Genomic DNA, 24,117 nt, shown 5'->3' on the forward strand with positions numbered 1-24,117 from the left:
CGCTGCAAAATTGTTGCGCAATTTCTACAGCAGAACCGGCGGTTAAAGTTACATTACAGTTACAGCAGAAAATCCACAACGGTTTTCTTCCTCTGCATGTGAACAGGATTTGCTTCGATCCCATTCACTTTCATAGTAAAATGTGGTAAATGTCTCCGCTGCAGAAAAACGTTGTTTCTACTATGTGTGACGCACCCTCAGACTCAGTGTGTGAGATTGTGTCCCCCCTGCTATGGAGGATTGCCGACTGGTCTACAGGTGCAGCACGGGTGACATACAGGAAGACACCCTGCCCAACGATACGGCTCCAACACTCCTCAGACTGTACAGACCTCGGCTGTGGAGTCCCAATCCCATTTTGGTGGAGTCTGTGGAAATCTACCAACTCCGGCTTATAGAATATTTAATATGGTAGGATTAATTCAATGCAGAATTTGGTGCATTTTTCCTTTCATGAGAATTTAGGAACGTTCTGAAATGTCCTATAAATACATGTTCTATCCATCGTAGCCCCTATTTATCAAAAACATCGATAGGTGAGATGTGGAAACCGCAAGAGGAATCAGTTCTCGCCTTTCCTCTCCATTAGATGAAGTATTCTCCCCAATTATTGTATCATAATGGTGATGAAAAGCCGGATGTTACCATCTGAACACAGGAAGTTTATCACTTAAACACACACACTATATATTTTGGCTTCCCGACTCTACAGCCGCGGTCAAGATGGCATTCCCGAGACTACGGGACGGCGGAGAAGAACTTCTGTTATTAAATGGAACCGGTCGTCACGCATGAGCGCCATAAACTAAGCAATCGTGTTCACAGACCATCTTCTGAGGAGTCTGGGATTTAGTTTTTCTGTCCATCCAGCTCCCCGCTCCTGCCAGGTTCCTCTCTGCTGCCGTGCAGGCGCACTCCCATAGATAACAGTGCTAGCACACACGTAGCCTATAGAGCCGAGCCCGCTGAGCACACAAACACACTGTTCTCTATGGGGTGCCGACAGTACAGGAACGGGGAGCCAGAGTATAACAACTACATGGCCAGACACCGATGGTGCTCATAGGTGGTGACAGGTTCCCCCCTTTAAAGGGACCCTCCCCGCCTGGACAAACAAAGATGGGCGCACGGCTTCTCTGACTACACGCTGCTGTGACTGGCCAGTGCTGACCCCATGAGCCCTGCTGGCCACTCAGAGAAGATGTGGTGTCTTAGACTACCAACGCATACTATGCACAGTGTGCATCAGGTAGTCAGAGAAGTGCTGCAGCCATCTTTGTTGGTCCAGGCCTGGAGGGTCACTTAAAGGGGTTGTCTCGCGGCAGCAAGTGGGGTTATACACTTCTGTATGGCCATATTAATGCACTTTGTAATGTACATCGTGCATTAATTATGAGCCATACAGAAGTTATTCACTTACCTGCTCCGTTGCTGGCGTCCTCGTCTCCATGGAGCCGTCTAATTCTGCTGGCTTCTGGCGTTTTTAGACGCACTTGCGCAGAAGGGTCTTCTGGCTTCTCTTCGGTCCGGCACGAGCAGCGTTCTGGCTCCGCCCCTTCTACGCGTCATCGCGTAGCTCCGCCCCATCACGTGTGCCGATTTCAGCCAATCAGGAGGCTGGAATCGGCAATGGAACGCACAGGGAGAAGACCCGCGGTGCACCATGGGAGAAGACAGCAGTGCATCCCTGGGAAAGGACCGGCGGCCATCTTAGGCAGAAGATTTTTTAAAGTTCATATTTCGTCGGATCGGTGAGTAGCAAGCGGCTTAAAAAACGCTTTAAATTGCTATTTTATGCCAGGGGGGGTGACAGGGGGAATGGGGTAATGTAAAATTTTGATGTTTGCCGCGAGACAACCCTTTAATGTCTTCAAAATTAAGGGAGTCTGAAGATTATTAAAAATTATATATATTACATACATCACATACATACACAACATATATATAAGTCAGCAAGCTTTTTGCCAGACACTTAACAGCTTAGCCCCTCTCCCGCAGATAGCTGCACGGTGCAAACACTTCCCAAAAAGCTGCAGCTTCTGCAGCCACTGAACCAGCAGGGAACCCCAGGAGATTCGCCGTTCAGTCGGTTTGGCAGGCTGGCTGCTGGGAGTTGCCAGGCAGCGAGTCTTAGATTAGTCAGAAGTATCACAGACCTGAGCGGATAATGAGAGGAAGGCTCTTAGAACACAACCGATGGGTACGATGCGCCGGTCGGCTCTGCAGACAATCAGCCAGACGTTACTGCTGGGCGACTTCCACACCACTAAGGGCCGGCTCACACAAGCGTTTGGTAATTGCGCATTACGCTGTACTAATATCGTATAGATGGCCGGGTTGCCACTAACACAAATTGCGTAAATTACATACCTAAGAAAAAGCGCCGCATGTTCTATCCTGGTAAATTCATCACATATTGGCTGCGTGCGTCTATCTCGCCGCCCGCACGCTGAATGCAAACAACTGCTCCCTGTTACCACCCTTTTCTGGCTGGGGAGGTGCGGACTGTAGTGTTCTTCAATAGGGTGAGGGGAAGTATAGAGACCTCCCTGCAGGGCTGTGATCGTACATAGGGGTTGTGCTGTGACATTGCTGGCTAATGGTTAACTTCATGAATACGGACATTCCCAGAAGGTGAAAGGTAGTAGGTGGGTGTTAGTAAACCCACGTCACACGCCGGCGCTATGGGAGGAACAAGCGGGGAGGACATGACGCTGCAGAACGGAAACCCAACAGCAGACTCCCCCGAACACAGAAGCCCAGGAAACCTCAGTCCTGGGGGGTCCCAGCAGACTACCACACCTACAGCCGTCATTACTCCGCAACGCTCAGCCCTGCTGTGCCAACAGCCATCTGATAGGTTAGTTACAATGTGTCACTGCAAATTAAACACAGCAACACCACAAAGCTCTTGCTGACCTGCACCGATACATTGTAACAAGCCTGTCAGCCCTCGGTCAGGTTCAGCCAGTGAGTGTAAACTAGAACTGTGTTCACTCAATGAAAGCAAACCGTGATCGTACATACTTGTAAAAGTTGTAGAACTTTTAATTGATTAAAGCCGCTCCTCTACTACAACTTGCAAGTTTTACTGTCCCTTTAAAATCAGGGCTGTGGAGTCGGTCCCATTTTGGGGGAGTCTGCCAGTAGAAATGTACCGACTGCAGATTAAAAAAAATTATAAATATTCTATAAATCAATTAAATGTGGAATTTGCTGCATATTTCCTTTCATAGGAATTTAGTGAAGTTCTAATGCTCTAATTGTATTCCAATTAATATATGTTATGTCGGAATAGCCTGATGCTACAGCCACACGGGCGGCCGCGATATACGGGCTCATCACGGAGAGCTCCATCGTTCCCAAAAACAGGGGTCTTGTGTCCCCCTTCTGCTGTCACTGCAGGCTTACGTCCCACACCGGCAGTGACATCGGCCTGCAAGGGGGTCGTCCGGTTACCAGGGCCCACTGTACTAAAATTGGAGAAGGAGGTGTACTTTCCCTGTTCCCCGCCATTACACTCCAGTCTCGCTGTGGTCCCAGCGTTCGTTGCGACAGATGATTTAACCAGAAGTCAGGTGCCTGCTGCAGCCAATCAGAGACTACATCGGCACTCGTTCTCCTGGCATCAGCACCATGATGCTAGGAATTTGGAAAGGTTGGCTGCAGCACTGGATCGTGGCGACGGGGGAACAGGTAAGTACACTTCCATATTTTAGTGCAATAGGCACTAAACGGGGTATATTGCCCAGTAACCAGACAACCCCTTGAATGCAGCACCACTCTATTCATTTGAATGAGGCTGTTCGCTAGGAATCTGTACTCGGCTATTTCCATCTCCAGCAGTCCCATTGAAAATAAATGGAGCGGCATCGTGTATGTGCGACCGCCCTACCATCTGATCAGCACTGCGGGAGTGCAGTAGATCAGCGGTTACAGAAGAGGGGGACACAGGGGCCCTGTTCTCAGGATCAGTGGTGGGTCTCAGCAGTAAAGCCCCATTTACACCCGCAGATGATCGCTCAAACGACAGTCTGAGTGACAGTTTTGAGCGATCATCTTTACATCTACTCTTAAGTAGCTAATTAGCTACTTAAGAGTTAAATGAAGGCAGAGCAGGACACCGCTGACAGCTCTGAGAACAGCAGCTGCTTTGTATATGCAAACAGCTGCTTTGTTCTCAGAGCTTTCAGCTGGTGCCCTGAGAACCGCCAGCGGAGTCACTGCTGATTTTTAGCTTGCTAAAACTAATGGCGCGCCAAAAGTGCACGATGGCAGCGCGTTTAGATACAACGCTTATGGCTCAAAAGATGTTTTTTGAGCGCATGTCGTTGTGTCTAAATGGGCCTTAAGACTCCCACCGCTCAGACTTTTGGATAGGTGATCAAAGTTAATCTTGATACAGCCCAAGGGGCTTCCAGGACTACTATTGATTAGCTATCAGGACAGGTCATTAGTATCAGATAGGTGGTGGGGGGGGGTCTGCCGCTTGTGGCCATTGTGATCACCTGTTGGAAAAGACTGCTGTGCTCTAATGAGCGCTACGGCCTCTTCTCACGCCTGCGATGTCACTTTCACCAGTCACATGGCCTGCGAGCAGCTCCGCCTCATTTACGTGACTGCTATAGAATGTACGGTGCTGTGCCAGGTATAGACTGAAGCAGCACAGCACTCACCTGAGCACTTCAAACAGCACACTGGAGGGGTCCCGAGCAGCGGACCCCCACCAGTTTGATATTAATGACCTATCCTGAGGGCAGGTCATCAATATCTTAATCTCAGAAAACCCCTGTAATAAGGATTTTTAATTGCATTGCCTTTACAGTTTCTCAGTCAGCTTTCCACACAACCCAAGCTAGAAGTTTCTCCTACTGCACAACTTGTGTCAGTCTTCACTGCATGTGTAGTATTTTATTCACAATTTAGGAAGCTCAAAGTGAACTTTGTGATTGATAATCATCAGCTACAATGCAACTTCTGCAATACCTCAACCTATAAATTTATGACTGATACAGAAGTCTACAGATGTCAGGGGCACCTGGAGGATGGCGGCTGATGTCCCACATTCTAATCCCTCCTCCCGGCCCCCTAGACTGGAACAAGTGTGCCCTCCAGAAGCAACACTTCCCTTCCTTACAGCTCTGCCCTGTACACACAATGCTCAGAGAATTCCAGGAAACGAGTCCAAACTGCCACTAACAGAAAACATCTGATGGACAAATGTGCAGGAGGGAGTGCGGCGGTAGCCGGCCGTGCAGCAGGAGCACGCCAAAACGACCCCGATCAGTCAGCGAAAAGCCAATCATACAGGTACCGCAGCTGCACTGGCCATAGAGCGAGTGTGAATGAGCCCTTAGATGCAGATTGACTGGAGGGATCCTCGCAGATTGGCCATGTGGTGCAGAATTTAAATCCGCAACATGTCAATTAATGTTGGCGATTTTCAGTGCCGATCCAAGCTCTTCAAAAGGAGGGCTGAAAGCTCCTAAATCCACAGCACGCCTCCCGCTGCAGAGGACATGCCACGTGTGCCTTCACTGCCGCCGGGTTTTCCACGTGTATGCTAGCCACACCAAAATCTGCATTTCTAACGTATGGATTTTGACATGGATTTGTGGCGGCGATGTCACCACTGTAAACCCACTGCAAAACCGTATCAGATTCTATATTAGATGCAGATTTGGGCGCGGAAACACCCTAAAATGTATCCGAGCCTGGCACCTCATCTGAACCACATCACAACGCCATACTATTCCATCGCTTCCAACTGGAGAAGACTTCATATCGTCCGCATGTCATGGCCATCTGTGACAGGACAGATTCAGCCTCTTCGTACCCACAGATGGACTTCAGAAGCCGAGCTGCAGAATGGACGAGGCCGAGCCCGGGTATAACCAGTGCATCTCATGCTGGGTACATAGCAGGTAACGGATGCAGATGGCATTCTGTGCCACCCTAACATGATGTCTGTACGCACGACCGTGCCATTCTATCTATACAAGTAAAAGGAGTCTCGGAGGAACGGCAGCCTCCACAGTCGTGAGAAGTGATGGAAGTTCGGGGACCAAGTACAGAAGGACGGTCACATCACCTCCCCAACCACACAACCTTTATGGGAGCCACTTCATAATACTGGATGAAATCATCACACATCTGTCCTCCATGTCCAGCAGTAGTGGGCACAACAGCATTGGGCCCCTGTGAAGAACACAAGAGGGGCCCTTGGTATGCAATAGCAGGGGGCAAATAGTGAATTGCCCATCACCGATGACCATCCTGTTTCCTCTTAACCACCAGTTTGAGTAGACTGCACATCAAGTGATCTTTTACATGCAAACTAGTTGGAAGTACTGTCATTTATTATTTTACCGACGGTGGGCCCCTTGCTTATAGGGCCCCTGTGCAGCTGTGTGTCAGCCCGTGTATGGCTCCAGCATGGTATAAATACACCAAAAGTAATTGGACATCAGAGTAAGACTCAAAAGTATTTATTTCCTTATGTTAATACTTTGTGGGGCTCCTATGGCCCTAATGACATCGGATAGTCTCTGTGACATACTTTCTACTGACACCTGATACACTTCAGCTGGTATTTCCCTCCATTCATCCTGCAAACGGCCAGTAAGTTCTCTCAAAAGATGATGCATTGGCATGTCTACAATGGTGCAAGGAGTGACGTCATTGAACAGTTGAGCAATGGAAGAACACTATGGAGTAATGAATCGCACTCCTCCATCTTCACATCAGATAGATGTACCTGGGCGTGGAGGATGCCGAGGAACACCTTTTGCTTAATTCTGTTGTGCCAACAGTTAAAAGGGGATGTCTGGTTACTGGATAACCACTTTTCAATAGGAGCCCTTAAGGTAAAAACAAAAATATACTTACCCCTGGAATACGCCTGCAGCGGTCCAGGAAATTCCTGTGACAGATGAGGTCACAGGAAATCAGATGACAGCGTCACCATCTATTCTCCTGGCATCGGCGCTCACATCCTGAGCACCATGCCGCCAGTTCAAGAATGTGGCGTTGCAGCCTCTCATTGGATGCAGCAGTCTCCGGGACCGCAGTGGGCTGCAGCGCTAGATCTCGGCATCCCAGGAGGGGTATCAGTTTATTATTTTACCCCATGGTGTCCTATTGGAAAAGGTGGAACAGTAACCCCTTTAAGTACAGCAGCGGTTCTGGTTGGTCTCGGTCCGTTGGTTGTAGCGACAAGAACCATGAACACGGAGGTGTACCCTGACATTCTAGACAATAATGTGCTGCTGACAAGGTGACAATACTCTGGGAATGGTCAGCAATACTTCCAACTAGATAACACACCTGGTCACAAATCCAACGCTGTTTATTGTGCTATGAGGACATGGCTGTCCCACAATTAAATGGCTGCACCCTACTGAGCATCTTTGGAACGAACTGGAACGTCGGATCAGGAAATAAACAGCATCCATCTCGAGAGATCTTGCCAAACATTTGCAGGATGAATGAAGGGAAATACCAGCTGAAGTGTTTGAGATATTACTACAAAGTATGCCATGCAGAGTATCTGATGTTATTAGAGCCAAAAGGAGCACCACTAAATTTTAACCTCTGGATATGACTACTCTTTCTATTCTCACTCAGGTGTCCACTTTTGGTAGGATAGTGAATGCTAACGGCTGAAACAAAAGATCTGCTGCTAGGCGGTTATTCCCCATCTCCTGTCTGACAATCTGGTTGCTATGTGTTGATACATGTAACTAAAGAATTTGTCCCTAGCAACAAATATGAAATCAGTGAGGTCTTCATCTCAAAGTCCGGAACTAAAGACCAGGGGAGGCAGGAAATTCAATAGTATTCAAGCCATATATTGTATCATAGGCTAGTTTTTTAGGAAAGGTGGGAGCACCAGATACGTTTTTCCCAGATGGAAGCTGCACCAGGTGGATCCCAAATCACAATAATGGGGGTCCAGATTGCTTCCATAACGCGGCACGGCCTTTACCCAGACAAGACAGCATAGCATCTTTATGCTAGAAGTACCAGCATGAATATAGGCGCTGTACACGCAACAAACTTTGCATAAATCCATAGTCCAAATACATACAAGAAACTGTACACATTGTCAAAAATTAGGCACCTACAACAAGCTGTCAGAATCGCAGGATACATTCTAAGCGATCGCAACGTTGATACAAGTCTTTACAGTATCAAATCAAAAGGATTTATTGCAGAAAACTGACCCCTTGAAGGGAGGCTATAGTACCCCATTGTGCCACCTCTAGCTTGGATACAAGATGTGATACGGGCAGGCATGGAGGCTCTAGTAGCCTGTTGTACCGCCTCTATCTTGGATACAAGTTGTGATACGGACGAGCATGGAGACTCTAGTACCCTGTTGTACCACCTCTAGCTTTGGATACAAGTTGTGATACAGGCGGGCATGGAGGCTCTAGTACCCTGCTGTACTGCCTCTAGCTTAGATAGAAGATGTGTCTGTATCATATCGCTCCACAGTAAGGGCTCATGCCCAGGAGCGTTGTGGGATATGCCCGCGGATTCATGGCGTGGGAGTACCGCGATAAACAACAAAGTGCCTGTTGGTGATCTCGGAATTCCACGGTCTCCATTACTACTTTGTTAATGGAGACATCCACGGCATAAATCCCCGGCAAATAGAACGTGACGCAATTTATTTCCCGCTTGTGGAAGGCAGAAAAGCTATTTGGTTCAATAGAAACTAATAGCTGCGGAATTCATGCGAGTTTTTTCCGCAGTGGGAAACGCATAGCGATTCCACCCATGGACAATCACTCTTAGTACCTAGATCGTGCAAACTCATAGGTTGGCGAAGCTGGCGTCCCAGAAAATCCCATATATGTTCTATTGGCGATAAATCTGGCGACCGGGCAGCCACGGTCATTGTCAGTGCCCAAAATAACCTGTATTAGACAGGGCAGACAACCTGGTTTCACTCCGTAGCAGTACTGTTTTGTCATTCACGACACCACTGCAAACGGAGACAACTGTGGGTGGATGTCAAAGGCCGTACACATTATGGGCGCTGCGAGACCAAATGATCTTTAGCCAAGCGCATGGAAAAGGTTCCAACAGACACATGGGCCTGTAACAATGGCGCCGCCTGTCACTGGATGGTGGACAATGAAACAGTTGGAGCTGCTTGTGCTTGTAGACAATCGGACGATACGCTCTACTGGTGGTCTGTTGGGGGTTCCTGAGCCCGGGGTCACCTTGCGTTTCCTCACACATCCTCTGGTCCCAACACCTCCTAAAAGTCCGGTCAGAACAGCCCGGTGGGGGACAATTCATCGATACGACCATCCAGCTTCTCACATCCCAATAATGCGCCCCTCTCAGACTCTGGTAACATCTCTTCTCTGCATTGTAGAGGCGTCTAGTGGTCAACAAGCTCTAATCACAACACAATAGTATTCATTTGCATATCTATACGAGATGTAACTGCATGCCAAGCTTTGCAGTAAAAGAACATCTTCTAGAGATGTTTTTTTACAAAAAAAGAGTATCATGTTATTACTGAAAAAAATCATCTTTCTCCACTTATTCTCCTCCTCCTGCACTGATCATTCACTCTGAAATACTGCTAAAATCCATATTGAGTGAGATGGATGAGCTCACTGAGGGATCAGGTTACATGTTGCCCTTAGAAATCTGAAAGAGGAGAGAGCAGCTTCAGGAGACACACACACAGAAAACTTGGTAGAACCTTCAGTAGCATCTTTTACCCCAGTGCTAGACTCACATTGGGGGGATTAAAAGGCTGAACTGGATGGACATGTGTCTTTTTCCGGCCTTACATACTATGTTCTAACACATACACTGCTCAGTACTGCTGTACAAGGTCCTCCATGCTACTACTTCACAGGTGTACTAAAGAGAGTGGAGGAAGCGCATCTCCTCTTATGTCTCCATGTCCCGCCCACCCCTCAGAATTAGAGAAGTAGGGTTGAGCAATTTTGTGCTACTTTGTCCGGAAGAAATGTGAAACAAAATGAATGAAACCCCACAGACCATTGCAGTCAATGAGGGCTGTCCGCCATCGTTGCTGCCAGTCATGAACGAATGTCAGAATTATATTGCTACGATTCATGGCAACCATTCTGCCACACACTTTTGCTATATCCTCAGGAGATGTCCAGATCAGGTCTCGTGCCTGTTCCGCTCCGCTGCCTGAAAAGTGCGCAAACGTCCGCAGTCTTAAAGGGCTAGCAAGCACCCTGCATGTTGAGGGGATGCAACCATCTGCTCTCTTGTATCAGTAAGTATCTGGTGGTTCTCAGTGATTGTTTGATTTTATATTTTTTCTCTCTCTGTGATACATCCTCCTGTCTGTTGCCCCGACTCCTTGTACAATGCCGAACCTGCTCTGTGTACCCCGACCTCTCGACTGTCCCTCATTTTGAAGTTGCGCTGCCTTGATCCAGATTTGCCTGACTGCGCCTCTATTAACATGCTCCGTTACCAAACCCTGGTATACTGTAGTGTCAGCGTGCCACATAACTGGGACCACTTCCAGTGTAATGGCCTGGGGACCTCACAGAAGAGCCCATATCCTCACTAGTAGGGTGAAGACCGGGTTCCTCAGGTGTCACCTCTGGATTTGGCCCAAAGTCCAACGGTGTGTCCGCTGATCCTGATATATATACACACCTATGTATTGGGGGGGGGGGGGGGGGGGGGGGAGAACTGTGCTGAATGAGGGAGTGCAACCGCATGTTTCATCCCAGCCTCTCCTCCCCTTGGACTTCCCTCTCATCAGTGATCAAAGCGCATTTCTCCCTTGCAGCGGACTGTGCACGGATGAGCGGGACGACAGTGATGTACGCCAGCGTAGCACCAACTGGACGAGGCTCCGTCAATCAGCATCGCTGCTAGCTCATCAGCGCGCCGTCCTGCTCACCCAGCCGCCCTCCACAGCTTGTACACATCCTGCCGCAGCGAATATCGATTTCACGATTCTAAAAAAATTAGAAAACGTGTTTAAAATGTTAACAGCGAATACAATTATTTTGCTTAATTGTCCGGCCTTTCATACAATCAAATAATGGCAAAACGTAGTGTTCTTTTTTTGTGCACAAACAGCGCAGCTTATTCTAAAAGGTCACCTGAAACTTTACTAACGATCGCTATGTCAATTCTGACCAATGGTAAGCTGCTCAGGACACCGACTGCTCAAGCTTCCACATTTTTCTCGGTGCTTCATGTGAGACAATGCTTTACTAGAGGATCGGCAAGTGTTTTCCATGGGAAACCTCGCATCGCATGGCGAGGGATGCATTTTACTGTCCTGTTGTAAACAATGTGCGATGTATTCCAAAGAACGCAAAAAGATAGGACATGCCGCGATTTTTCCCTGCGGGGCTCGTGTATGACTCCATTCAAAAGAATGGTGTTGATATTCGCGCGAGTCTCACAATGCAGCAAAAGATCCTTGGCCGTGTGAAACTGGCGTATGTGTGTGTGTGTGTGTGTGTAAGTCTTCACTGACTCCGCACTAATTCTCTATCTTCCCGGTGTCATACAAACATTACATTTGGCACGAGCATTCTTTAGGTCCTAATAGGAAAAGCAAAAGGGGGGTCACAACTCGATTATTCAATTCTAATTGTAAAAGTAAGTGCAACCCGATGTAATGTGACTTCCCGGTGTTGTACAAGCGTGAAATTTGGCACAAGAATCTGCCTGACCCCTGTGCGCGTTTACACTGTGGACAATCTGACCCCTGTGCGCGTTTACACTGTGGACAATCTGACCCCTGTGCGCATATACCGAAAGGCTGTAAAGTACATAAGGAAGCGGCCATTTAACCTCCAGTCTGGGGTTAAATTTGAATAAAAGGGGCATTACCATTAAGGGTAAAAAGTGAGGAGAGTGGGAAGGGTGGCACATTCTGCAGAGGAACATCGGTACATGCAGTCTGAGGAGAATCTAACGCTCCTCTATGTGTATACATATTTTATCCTTCGGTTCCTCTAAAGTAACCATGACCGGTATATCAGCTAGCCATCATATATAACTCAGAACCTGAAGGGGTACAGATTACAGTCCCTAAAACAGCTGTAAGCAAAAAGCAGACCCTAGGTAAGAACCCACAGAAATACATCAGGCTGCATCGGACATTACAGTTCTACTGGAGTCATATTTGTGCCACTAGTCCTGGCAACCGTCAGCACATGTATGTAGCAAATATATACATCTAGCTATAGCATTTCTCAGCAGCGCTAATCCCCACTACAATCTGTGGCACTCCATAGTTACTAGCCCTTTAAAGTGCAAAGCTCTCAGTCTCTTCAGTGCCATCATTTATTAACCCCAGGTGAGTGGAGTCGGCCACGCTCCCTCACGCTGGTGCTGAACGTTCGCTCTGCTGATGTGGTGTTTGTGACATGCACTAAAACTCTGGCTGTTCTCAGCTCTGTCCTCGTTGTGCAATAGTTGACTTTAATAAAGAACACGCTGTACATCTTCATGTCCCTCTCCAGATGCCAAATGTCATCTTCATTGACGGCAGGAGATGCCAGGAGTGGCGCACAGGAGAAGCTGCAGCATGGGGAGGGGATTGCCACCCGCCTACATACTGACCGTGGAAAAGATAAAAAGGAGTGGGAAGATCTTCTAATTAAAATGGGTATTCCCATCTCATAAAACAAAGGCATATTACTCAGACATGCCATCACTTAATGATCAGTGGGAGACGGTCCTCTGGGGACTCCAGCAGTTGATAGGAAAGGAGCCACTGCGCTAATTTGTCACTGCTTCTCCTTGGGGAAGGAAAGCGGGGGGTGGGCAGTACTCCAAGCCAGGGACCCCCTTCTCAAACTATGTCAAAGTACTCACAAAGTGATGATCATATATTGTGCTGCACAATAAATGCAAAGCAAGGAGACAGCTTGAATACTTAAGAGCGTAGCCATCGCCCAAGGTCCAGCCATCAGATGACCTGGTCTACTACTGAGGAAGACGAGGTCATGAAGTGATCAGATAGAACGGACTTCTGGGGGCTGGAAGGGCGCAGAATATCACACTGGGCAAGGGATCCAATCCTCATCATATACTCATTATGGCAGACGGCACCGAGTGGGTAATCCTAGTATATAATGCAATGACGATAACATACCCGCTGGACCAGCCGGAGAACATGTCACAATCCTCTTGTTTACAGCCTGACTCATCATTCAGGGACTAGATGCAATGCGGTGCGCACGGGTTACACAGATTCTCAGTGATGTCACCACGTATGTCACGTTTCTCCATGCAGCTCACAGAATGACTCCACCCGCTCCCTGTGTGCAGACATGTGTCAACCAGCTGAGCACAAGTGCCAATACTGCCCGTAGTCCAATGTGGAGCACACACGCGTGACCCGTGTAGAGCCAGCACTTCAGTCTGTGTGCCACCCCATGCCACTGAATACGCCAGTATCACAGTGCCTCAGAGCTGCACTCACACACCTTTTGCATTCAGTAGAAGCCAACTGCTGGAGGCGGTAAACCAAGTACATAAAGGGTCCTTTTACATGTGGAGGGGAGGGTGTTTTTTTTGTTTTTTTTTTTAATTTTTCTTAAATAAACAAAAGCTAATCGAGAATTTAGTGAGTTTTAAAGGGAGAGTCATTCATATGTAACAAGTGCATGTTGTTGGGGCAATTGTGATGGCTTTTCAGATAGTTTACGATTCCCCATCTATAGCCTCTGCCAATGACTAGTAGAGGCCCGTTTACACGCAGGGATAAAACAATTATTATTTTTAGATTATAGAATGTTTGATCAATGACTAATGAATGAATCCTTGCCGACGATGAAACTGCTGTGTACATTGGAAACATATCCTTATATACGTCATAAGTAAATAACGATCAGATGAGAATCTCTGCGTGTAACAAAGGTCCTAAAAAGGCCGTTCACATGTGACAATATCTATGCCCGGGGCCCACTGCCGCCGGCCCCTCCGGGCAGTCTAGGGGCCCACTGCCGCCGGCCCCTCCGGGCAGTCTAGGGGCCCACTGCCGCCGGCCCCTCCGGGCAGTCTAGGGGCCCACTGCCGCCGGCCCCTCCGGGCAGTCTAGGGGCCCACTGCCGCCGGCCCCTCCGGGCAGTCTAGGGGCCCACTGCCGCCGGCCCCTCCGGGCAGTCTAGGGGCCCACTGCCGCCGGCCCCTCCGGGCAGTCTAGGGGCCCACTGCCGCCGGCCCCTCCGGGCAGTCTAGGGGCCCACTGCCGCCGGCCCCTCCGGGCAGTCTAGGGGCCCACTGCCGCCGGCCCCTCCGGCAGGGCAGCGTATTCTGAGCCTTCAGCAGAGACACTTCCTTTTCATCTTGACAAATAAATCCAGATGTGTAACCCGACACAGCAGAGACCTGTCCCAAATTACACCAGCGCTGCCAGGCAACCACAGACAAGCAATCCAACAAAGCCATTAACCTTTTCTTCCACAAAGGGCCGGGACTGAAACTTCACAGGAGCGGCCCGCAGCTTCCTGCACTTGTTATATGTGCCGAGCCGGTATAGCGATGGTAGTGGGAGGCGCTGCGCGATCCGCTGGCACCTGTAACCTGGGTTTTTGGCCTTGATCAGATGTACACCACATTCTAATTTCTGGGCAGGGGTTCTACAAGAGAACTAATGATATTGGGAACCTTGTGACGACAGCTCCCACCCCAAACGAGGTTAAAAGAAACCTGTAATATACTTCCAATGACAATCCTGCTGTTCCTGCCCCTCCACCCATCAGGCCTCAGATCTGTCCACAGGAGCACGAAACATCACTGCAGATAGACTCCGGATGGAACGTCATGGGACCAGAGGTGATGGGCGATGAGAGCGCAGAATTTCAACAGCAAGTACCCTCGTCTATCACGGGGGTTACGTTCCAGAGACCCCCATGCTACTTGAAAATCAGCAAAGTATATTTACACAAATGAATCTGTCGGGTGAACCGCCAAAGAATCGCAAAAGTGAACAAACAGCCGATGCTACAATCAGTGAGCCAATCAGTGACCAGGATACAGAACACATGCAATCAGCCAATAGTGTGCCGTGTACAATCTCACGTTGGCAAGCGCTAATGGATGGCGTACTGGATTTCCTGTATGTACTGAAATATTCTGCGATATAGCGAAAAACTCAGCGAAAACAGAATTATATATGAACTGAAGCCGCAATCATTGAACCGCGATATAGCGGGGGATCTCTGTATACAGATTTCTGGCCTGCTTAGAGGGAGGTTTCCAAATCTTGGCCAGCCCCCAACTGATCAGCTCCCCAGCCGTACTTCTGATTGTAGAGTACGGCTGACTGTTGACGACCCCAGTGTCTGCAGGGCTGTATACAGTATATGGAGTAACAAGGACCCGGAGAAATATTTAAAAAAAAAAAAAAAAAACTGGAAAAAAGCCTCCATCAATGAAAAAAAAAAAATCAAACGTCAGCTCAACGGAGCCGACGTCTGCAGATTACAAGGCAGATCAGCAGGAGATCCGCAAGCCGATGAGTATTACATAACCGGTGGCAGCGGTCCGGTCGTTGACCTGCGTGCATCTGATTATGCTGAACAGGTCCGAGTATGGGGGAAGGGGTGGTGGATTACACAGATTAGGGAGACAATAGGAATCAAAGCTTCTCGGCCTTCACGAGTGTCACTGATCACACTTGTGGCCTGCAGTTTTGTGAAAGAACTTAAGTGTTGTCTTCTATGGCGGGTGGTGGTGGGGGTGCATGTGTGTGTGTGTGTGTGGGGGGGGGGATATAGCGCAGTACTTTATACTGCTTGACATCGGGTTCTGCCCCCAACGGGGTTCACAAATTTAAATTCACCCGGGTTTCCTCCCACACTCCAAAAACCTACACAAACAGAGAAAACACAAACTCCACACAGATGAATTTGAACTTAGGATTCCAGGGCTGTAAGGTAGCAGTGCTAACCACTGAGCCACCAGGCCTCACAGCCAACAGACCGTCTATACCGCGCACAAGAAGAGGACATGAAAGGGGGACTTGTTATTTGTATAGCGCCAACTTATTAATTTTTTTACCAACCTCGGAAGGATGGAAGGCTGAGTCAACCTTGAGCCGGCTACCTGAACCATGCAGGGATAGAAATTGCAACCTTCAGGCTGCAAGCGAGAGCTTACAACTGCATACTGCTGCCTTTATACTCTGCGCCACAGGAATATGTGGAGGTCACGGGAAAACTATTATCTAAGACCTTTATATTGTAAAGGCAACGCAATGGTCACTAATGACCAATCACTGCGATCAGCCCACTGGCAAGAATCTGTCAGACCCTACAGCTATCCGACGGTTGGAAGACCTCAATGTCTATGGATTCAGAGATTTCCAGAAAGTGTTGGTACTCCGGCATCGGCAAAATTTCCACGGAGGCCGGGCTCAGACTGCGTACGGCCTATCGCTGTGAACCATCTTGGCTACATGCGTGCCTAATACACGCAATGGGAGATTGGTACAGTGCAGTCTGCGAGCGAAACACGCGATACCAACACGTGGCTGCAAGTCTCACAGAAGTTCGCTGAGTATTCCATGCGTGGGTTTTACGCACACACAATACGCTGTACCAATCTCCCATAGGCGGCCATGTTGCCCGCTCACACAAATTGCACGAAAAATACTTGCAAGGAAATTCACAGCATGCGCTACTTTGGCACGTATTAGGTGAGCATGTGCGCCAAGATAACGCATGGCGATTGTGGTGCGCAAGTATGCAAGGTCATGGCCTGGGCCGTATTCACATGGGTGGGTTATTTTCTTGCGCAAAGAACCTTTTCATCTGAATGGGTTAATTTACATGAACGACTTTTCCCTCTTACCAAAAGTTTGAGTTAGAAAAACCGCCACGTCCTATTTTTTGGCGTTTCTTGCTGAAGTATCGCTCATTATTTCCTAAGAGTTACCAAAGTCATTTATAGTAGATCACCACCATAGGTCATTCATGTTGGATAAGTGGGCGCACCAGGTGGGATATTGGGGGTTCTGTGAACCCAAACTGCAAAGCAAGATGAGCCGGATTACAAGGGGTACAGAGACAGCTGTACGAACTGATATGTATTGAACTACAAGTCCCAGCAGGCCAGAGCCATCTGCAGACAATGGTATTCCAACATTTAGTAGGAATCACATGTAATTCTAATATCAAAGTCCAAAAGTACCACGAAGTTACACAACCTAGAATCTAAAAAAGAGTGGCAACCCCTTCCCAAGGAACACCGCGAATAATAGGAAATCCATTCACTAGGACGGGCAGACATTACAATTAACCCTTCATGTTAAGAGGCGAGCACTACTGCATGGCTCTGCCACAAGAGGATGTCCCATAAAATCAGGAATCGGCCTGTAATAAAGTTCATGCGGCTATGGAGAGTTGCTTAGCCACACCCACTTTCATATAACAATCGTGCCCCCCTTGTGGTGCATTGCAACATGCAGTAAAGTGAAACTGTCCTGACGTTGTCAAACCTTGAAGACTGGCATGGCGGTACCAGGAGAAACGACCCATGATCAGATCCGTGTCCCCTCAGCCTCTATGGAAGGGCAATACTGTAAGACACTACTGAAGGTCATTCGCTATGCACACACTTGCCTGCGCGATGCAGTGGCAGCGGTTACCAGGATCTTATTCACTCCTCCGTTTTGCATTTTGAAACACTGATTTAGTCCAATTGACTGTTGGAAACCAAGTCAAGAATTGATAAGCATCCCCCCCCCCCCCCCCCCCCATGCATCAGTATGAACTATGGAAACCACGCAGATTTCAGTACGAACTTCTCATCATTTCGCCAAGTGAGGTTTTACCCTGTGGAGTTCAGTATGTGAAAGCGAGCTGAGACATATTCCCACCATTGCACTTTGTAGTCTGTCCATTGATACACAAGAACGTCTGTCGGATCAGGGGGACGACTCCTCCGAATGTGGTCATTGTTCCATTTCTCAGCCGCAATCAATGCCCCATAGCCTATAGGTGCTGCTTCTATCCATCTCTGCAGAGCGATCAATACCCCCCAGGATCCAGGAGCCCGTATGCAGCTGCCACAATGGAGGATGCGCTTGCTTTCTTGCTCAGATTATCGTTTCTTGATTTCACTGTACGGCGGATAATCTCAACAGGTTCAAAAGCAATTAAAAGGCCAGTATGACCCCCCTCTCAGCGTTAACGAGGCTCAAAAAGTAGACCTGAGCTTCAACTGGCCAGTAGAGCAAATTACTTTACAGCCTCACATTAGGTGACGTCATTACAGCGGGTGCAGTGACATCATCAGCACCCTCACGATCTTAGGTGACATCACTACAGCGGGTGCAGTGACATCATCAGCACCCTCACGATCTTAGGTGACATCACTACAGCAGGTGCAGTGACATCATCAGCACCCTCTCGATATTAGGCAACATCACTACAGCGGGTGCAGTGACATTATCAGCACCCTCACGATATTAGGTGACATCACTACAGCGGGTGCAGTGACATTATCAGCACCTCCTGATATTAGGTGACATCACTACAGCGGGTGCAGTGACATTATCAGCACCCTACTGATATTAGGCAACATCACTACAGCGGGTGCATTGACATCATCAGCACCATCATGATATTAGGCAACATCACTACAGCGGGTGCAGTGACAATATCAGCACCTCCTGATATTAGGTGACATCACTACAGCGGGTGCAGTGACATTATCAGCACCCTACTGATATTAGGCAACATCACTACAGCGGGTGCATTGACATCATCAGCACCATCATGATATTAGGTGACATCACTACAGCGGGTGCAGTGACATCATCAGCACCATCATGATATTAGGCAACATCACTACAGCGGGTGCAGTGACAATATCAGCACCTCCTGATATTAGGTGACATCACTACAGCGGGTGCAGTGACATTATCAGCACCCTACTGATATTAGGCGACATCACTACAGCAGGTGCATTGACATCATCAGCACCATCATATTAGGCGACATCACTACAGCGGGTGCAGTGACATCATCAGCACCATCATGATATTAGGTGACATCACTACAGCGGGTGCAGTGACATCATCAGCACCATCATGATATTAGGTGACATCACTACAGCGGGTGCATTGACATTAGGTCCAGCTGTAGTCCCCCCTTTCAAGGATGGTGCGAAAATCAGCCAGGGACCCGGTCTACTGAAGTCTATGAACTGATTTAGGCAATGTACGGCTAAGCAGTGACTGATCAAGGACTAAAATAGCTTAAGTGGGTGGAGCAGAGTTTATTATACAGATGGCGGACGTCCAAGACACGGGCGGAAATGTGACTCGTGGATGACACTCTGGGTAATGATCTGATCCAGTCATAGCCTGTGAGTGATCTGTGACCTCAGAACGTATATCAAACCAGCACCGATAATGATGGCTTTATCGGAGACCGTGGCTGATGAGAATTTTATTTTATTTTTTGGGGGTGGGACTTTGACTTTGGGTTGTAAAAATGAGTACCCAATAAAGCCTAATTCATCTTTGTCTGCCATCACCTACAGCTGTAGCTCTTTAACTGTTAGGAAACTACAGCTCCCAGCATGCCCTGGGAGCAGACCACAGCCCTATAAATATATATTACATACACACACACAAATTCCAAGGGGCATGCTGGGGGGTGACATGTTCCCCGAAAGCTATAACATAACCACTATATATACAGTTGACAGGGCTGTCAGATCACGCTGGGAGTTGTGGTCTGCAGGTTGTCACTGAACCCAGACAAATAACTCCATGGTTCCTGGGTATAAGATTGGCACTGTGCTGCCAAATAATGCCCAGCACAAGCTGGTACAGGACGAGGAGGCCAATAGCCCGATCATCTCAGGATGCATCTAAGATGCAATTGCTTCTGCTGTCGACACATCTGTCTTTCTGCTCACAGGCAGGTCCCATTCACACGTGCGTTCGGACGTTCCAGTTTTGTAACAGAGAAACCGAAGTAAAACTGAAATAAACCGATACGTTTTTTCCCCCCCCCATTGCTTTTTTTTTTAATAACCGGATCAGTTTATTTCCGTTTTTACTTCAGCTTCTCTGTTCCAGAAACGGAACGCCCTAACGGAGGCCCAACGCACGTGTGAGCGGGGCCGTATTGGAGAGATCACTGATGGCCGCAGAGTATCGCAGGTGAGTCCATTCTGTCATCGAATTCTACGCAATAACAAATCAGCCAGAGATTAGTAAGAAGCGTCCCCCCGATACGACATCTGTGACTTCCTTACACGCCGGCTGACAGAGAACGTTCCTGCCCTTTCCCCCCCCCATCAGCAGGAGACGCTGCAATTTACTAGATCTGTAACATAGGAAGCTGCCGCAAGAGGGTGGCAAGATACGGGCACCAGATATAGGGATCTGCCGAAGGGACTACCCTGACTGTATCCAGCGACTAACCTACTATAGGTTACCCCAAAACTACACCCAACGAGGGGGACCACCATCACCTGAGCTACAAAGCCTGAAACTATTTAATTCCATCAAGAATTCTACAGGCTTCAAAACTGTAATCTCCCATCATTCCCTGCTGGTTCAGTGTCTGCACGGCTTGCCGGGGTCATTGAAAACCATCCTTACTTTTTTCTTTTGCGCTGTAGTTACATCAGGAACTACAGATGAGCAAAACTGTGGAGCGTCACCTAATCCTAATCGCCATGAAGGCAAATCCTCAACTATCACTATGAAATAATGGCATGTAACTATGCCCAGGACAGGGGCTTCCACATATCACGTAGGAGGTGCCCAGGAGCAACGCCAACTCTTCTGAGGCCAATAGTACAACGGGGTCAGAAGTCAAACTTGCATGAAGGTTGACGCAGCTAAAAATTAAAAAGGTGCTAGAGAATGCAATTTATTGTTCCCTGTTATCACCCACTTTAAACTGGTGATTGGAGGATGGTAGGACAGGGAACATAATCTACCCCCCACCCAATTAGCTCTCCCGGATGACATAACATTGAGGAGCCAGACAATAGATAAGGGGAAACCGTCTGGGGATGAATTGTAAAATCAACGGCTCAGATGGGACGACCGACCACGTTGGTCAGCAAATCCGCTGACGGGGAACGTCTCGGGCTACAAGCATCTCCTCCAATCGTCCACTGCATCCACAGTGGGAGGACACGAGCGGGGATAAGCGGCTACCATCCACAGCTGTAACACTTATCTTTCCCAGGTCTGTGATGTGAAATCCACTCAACATGCCGGTAGCTGGACTGTAGACTTGGGCCTGGCAGCCCCCCCACACATCAGTCAGCAGATCCCATCTGGAGTCTACAGGGTGGGGCTATACGAGACCCCCAGTGACATCAGTTGTAAGCAGTGACGTGTTCACTGTTCTCATGGCCCTGATTAAATCCTGCGGTGGGCATGGATTATGATGCGACTAGGAGGGGGGTACACAATTAAGGGATTATTAGACCGATTTAGTAGTCAACCAGTAAGAACTTCTATAGACATTAAAAGGAAACCTCAAATGTCAGCAGCCAGCGGGAGATTTCTGGGCACATCAGCTACTCGATCTGTCAGTGTAAAACCGTTACCATCAGGGCTTATTAATGGTAAGCACTATAGTGGACCCCTAACAGACCCCATACTGTCGACCAATCAGCATTGCGGTTAAAAATGGGCATCATCATAAGCGTTCACAGACAGAGGTGGGCAGAGTCCGGGTGTGAGAGCTGCCAAGTCCAGGGCTACATGAAAGGCCGGAGCCCCCCGGGGGCCAGAGCCTGCAGACGATCCCTTCCAGACCTTTACTGAATCATTAATAATTAAGCAGGGATATGCAGCACAAGAAATCCATCATCTGCAGAACCGACGACCAACCGAACGCCAAGGGATGCCGGCACCAGCATGCCAATACCCAGAATGCATCTGTAAGCCCCACGGACTCGCATCTATGACAAGTGACAGCATTAAGAAAATTCAGCATTATCAGGGATTCTAACAAGCGGGGTCTCCTAATAAACCTTATATATAATCCCGCAATACGGAGTCATCAGCCGCGACACCTCGTTTGTCATGTGCAGAAAATGAATGATCCCCTTTAAGTCAGAGCGCCGCTAACGAATACCGGCATTCTGCGTGTATCCTCAGCCGCCCCTTTAAGGGTGATGCAGTGTAAAGTGGCTTTTGTAGCGGCTCCTGTCACATGAAAGGCGCCATGAGGAGTGAGCGAGGGGTGGGGGGATCCGCCGCTGCATGGAAGAAGAGGCAGAGCTGCAGCTATGGGGGTCACTATTCTCTCTGCCTATTGAAGGTGAAAAAGGGTGGGGCGGGTGGGAGGAAGAGCGCTGGAAAAAATGGTGCTGGTCTGACATTACGGCCGCGGATGCCGAGCGCTGCAGCAGCCTGCGATTAAGGTGGGGCTGTCTGCAAGCCTGAGAACAGCTGCACAATGAAGACACCGAGCGGCGGCCATAGTGTTAACCGTGCAGCTGCCATCAATGGTGGCTCCTGCTCCCTCGCAGGAGACCGGAGTCAGCTGTGCCGTAGTACAGGATGCCGGGGGAGGGGGACGCCAATTCTAAAATATACCAGATTCCGGGGACGGTGTACCGCAGTGACAGACTGCACTGTATTATACAATGTAGCAGCTGACAGGAAACGCTCCGCTACATTGTATCCAGCCCCCCATCCTGTCTGTTCACAGCAGCCCCCACTACGGTGCATTCACTCCATCGTGTGTATTAGTAAGGGGTCCGCAGGGGGTACAGAGCATGGGGGGATACTCACGGCTGACTTTCATGCTGCCGAATGACGAGGGTGGTTGCACGGGTTTGCAGCTCTCTGCAAAGGAAGTGGTTCGCTGCCTCCCCGACATGCTGCACCTCCTTCTTCTCGCTCTTCGTTATACAAAAACCGGAGAGAGGACAAAAACATGAAGCCCCCGGCACCGGCGGACAACCTCACACCCCTCGCTTTAAAACGGGGCGTCTTCAAAAAAAAATCTCAGCAGCGGCCCCCCGGTTCAGTCACCGATCCGTCCAGTCACTCCGTATCCAGCATCGGGGCACAATATGGCGGTAGGTATGGGGGTGTCACAGGCCCATGGGAGACGGCGGCTGCCTGCAGCTGGAGGGCATCAATCTACACAGGAAGGATATTGGGGACCCCGGCAGGTTGTGGGGTCCCTCCTACAAGGATATTGGGGGTTAGTGAGATCAGGGGGCTCTTCTCATGAGGCCCAGTTACACTGATGGGGTGATATGGGGGGGCTGGGGACTATTGGGGTCTCCGGGTGATATTGGGGTCTCTCCTCCCCTGACAGGACTCTCACAGCCGGGATGAAGGAGGGGGCAGCGCACACACAGCGGTCATGGCGGCTTCTTCCCTCACACCAGCACCAGGCCCGGCCTTCTCCCAGGGCGCCCGCTCCCAGACAATGAGCCCAACAGCCACTCGCTGCGGCCCGGCCCCTGTCTCTGCGCCGCGGCTCTCCGGGAACGTCACACACGGCAGATAACGGCCGCTCGCTGGATTCTCCGTGATTCCTGTCACAACGGCGGACAGTGAGGCGACGGCTCCAGTTTCCTTCTCCGCCTTCAGCTCGTTCTCTTTCCCTTTGTCACTCTCCGTCCGACTGACCGCATTTGCCTGTCGGGTTTTTTCTCCTGCAATGCTCTCCTCCCTCTTTCCCAGATGACGTAGAGTCAGGAGGACAGAACGGAGTTACGTGACGGAAACTGCGCAATTCAGGATGGAGAATAGGAGTAGGGGAGGGGGAGCGCGCAGCCAGTTCGTTCATGACGTCCCACTCTCCGCTCTCTCCGCCCACATCGCTCGCCAGCATTCAGGCACCAATCATGAGGCGAGACAGTGAAAAGAAGGCCGTGCCGACAGGCTGTACTAACCAGTAACGTCGGTCGTCAGGTTCCCCTCTGCGCTCTCTACGGGCTCCTCCTCCATAGCTCAGTACGAGCGACAGTCTACGCTGATTGGCTCTATTCTAAGCATTCTAGGAATCCTAACCAATAGGAGTGCAGAATACATAAACCCTCCTCTTTATGGTATAAGCCGGCTGTTGATTGGTCAGTCCTCTGCCAGTTTTCATTAACGCCTAAGGATAAAGGCGAGGCAAA

At 49.1% G+C, this 24,117-nt stretch overlaps 1 protein-coding gene across 2 annotated transcripts in view; it reads right to left on the reverse strand.

The window, feature by feature from the left end:
- The window catches only part of GSK3B (glycogen synthase kinase 3 beta), a 66,693-nt gene extending 43,036 nt beyond the window's left edge, over nt 1–23,657 (reverse strand). The window contains exon 1 of one of the 2 annotated variants that reach the window (XM_066599247.1): nt 22,772–23,657. In XM_066599247.1, coding sequence (XP_066455344.1) covers nt 22,772–22,859 — 88 coding nt within the window. In that variant the 5' untranslated portion in view covers nt 22,860–23,657. The remainder of the gene's footprint in view (nt 1–22,771) is intronic. The other variant, XM_066599248.1, reaches the window with a different exon arrangement.
- Nucleotides 23,658–24,117: the final 460 nt, after the last annotated feature.

This window comes from Eleutherodactylus coqui, chromosome 4, assembly GCF_035609145.1.
Source record: "Eleutherodactylus coqui strain aEleCoq1 chromosome 4, aEleCoq1.hap1, whole genome shotgun sequence".
NCBI classification, from domain to species: Eukaryota; Metazoa; Chordata; class Amphibia; order Anura; family Eleutherodactylidae; genus Eleutherodactylus; species Eleutherodactylus coqui.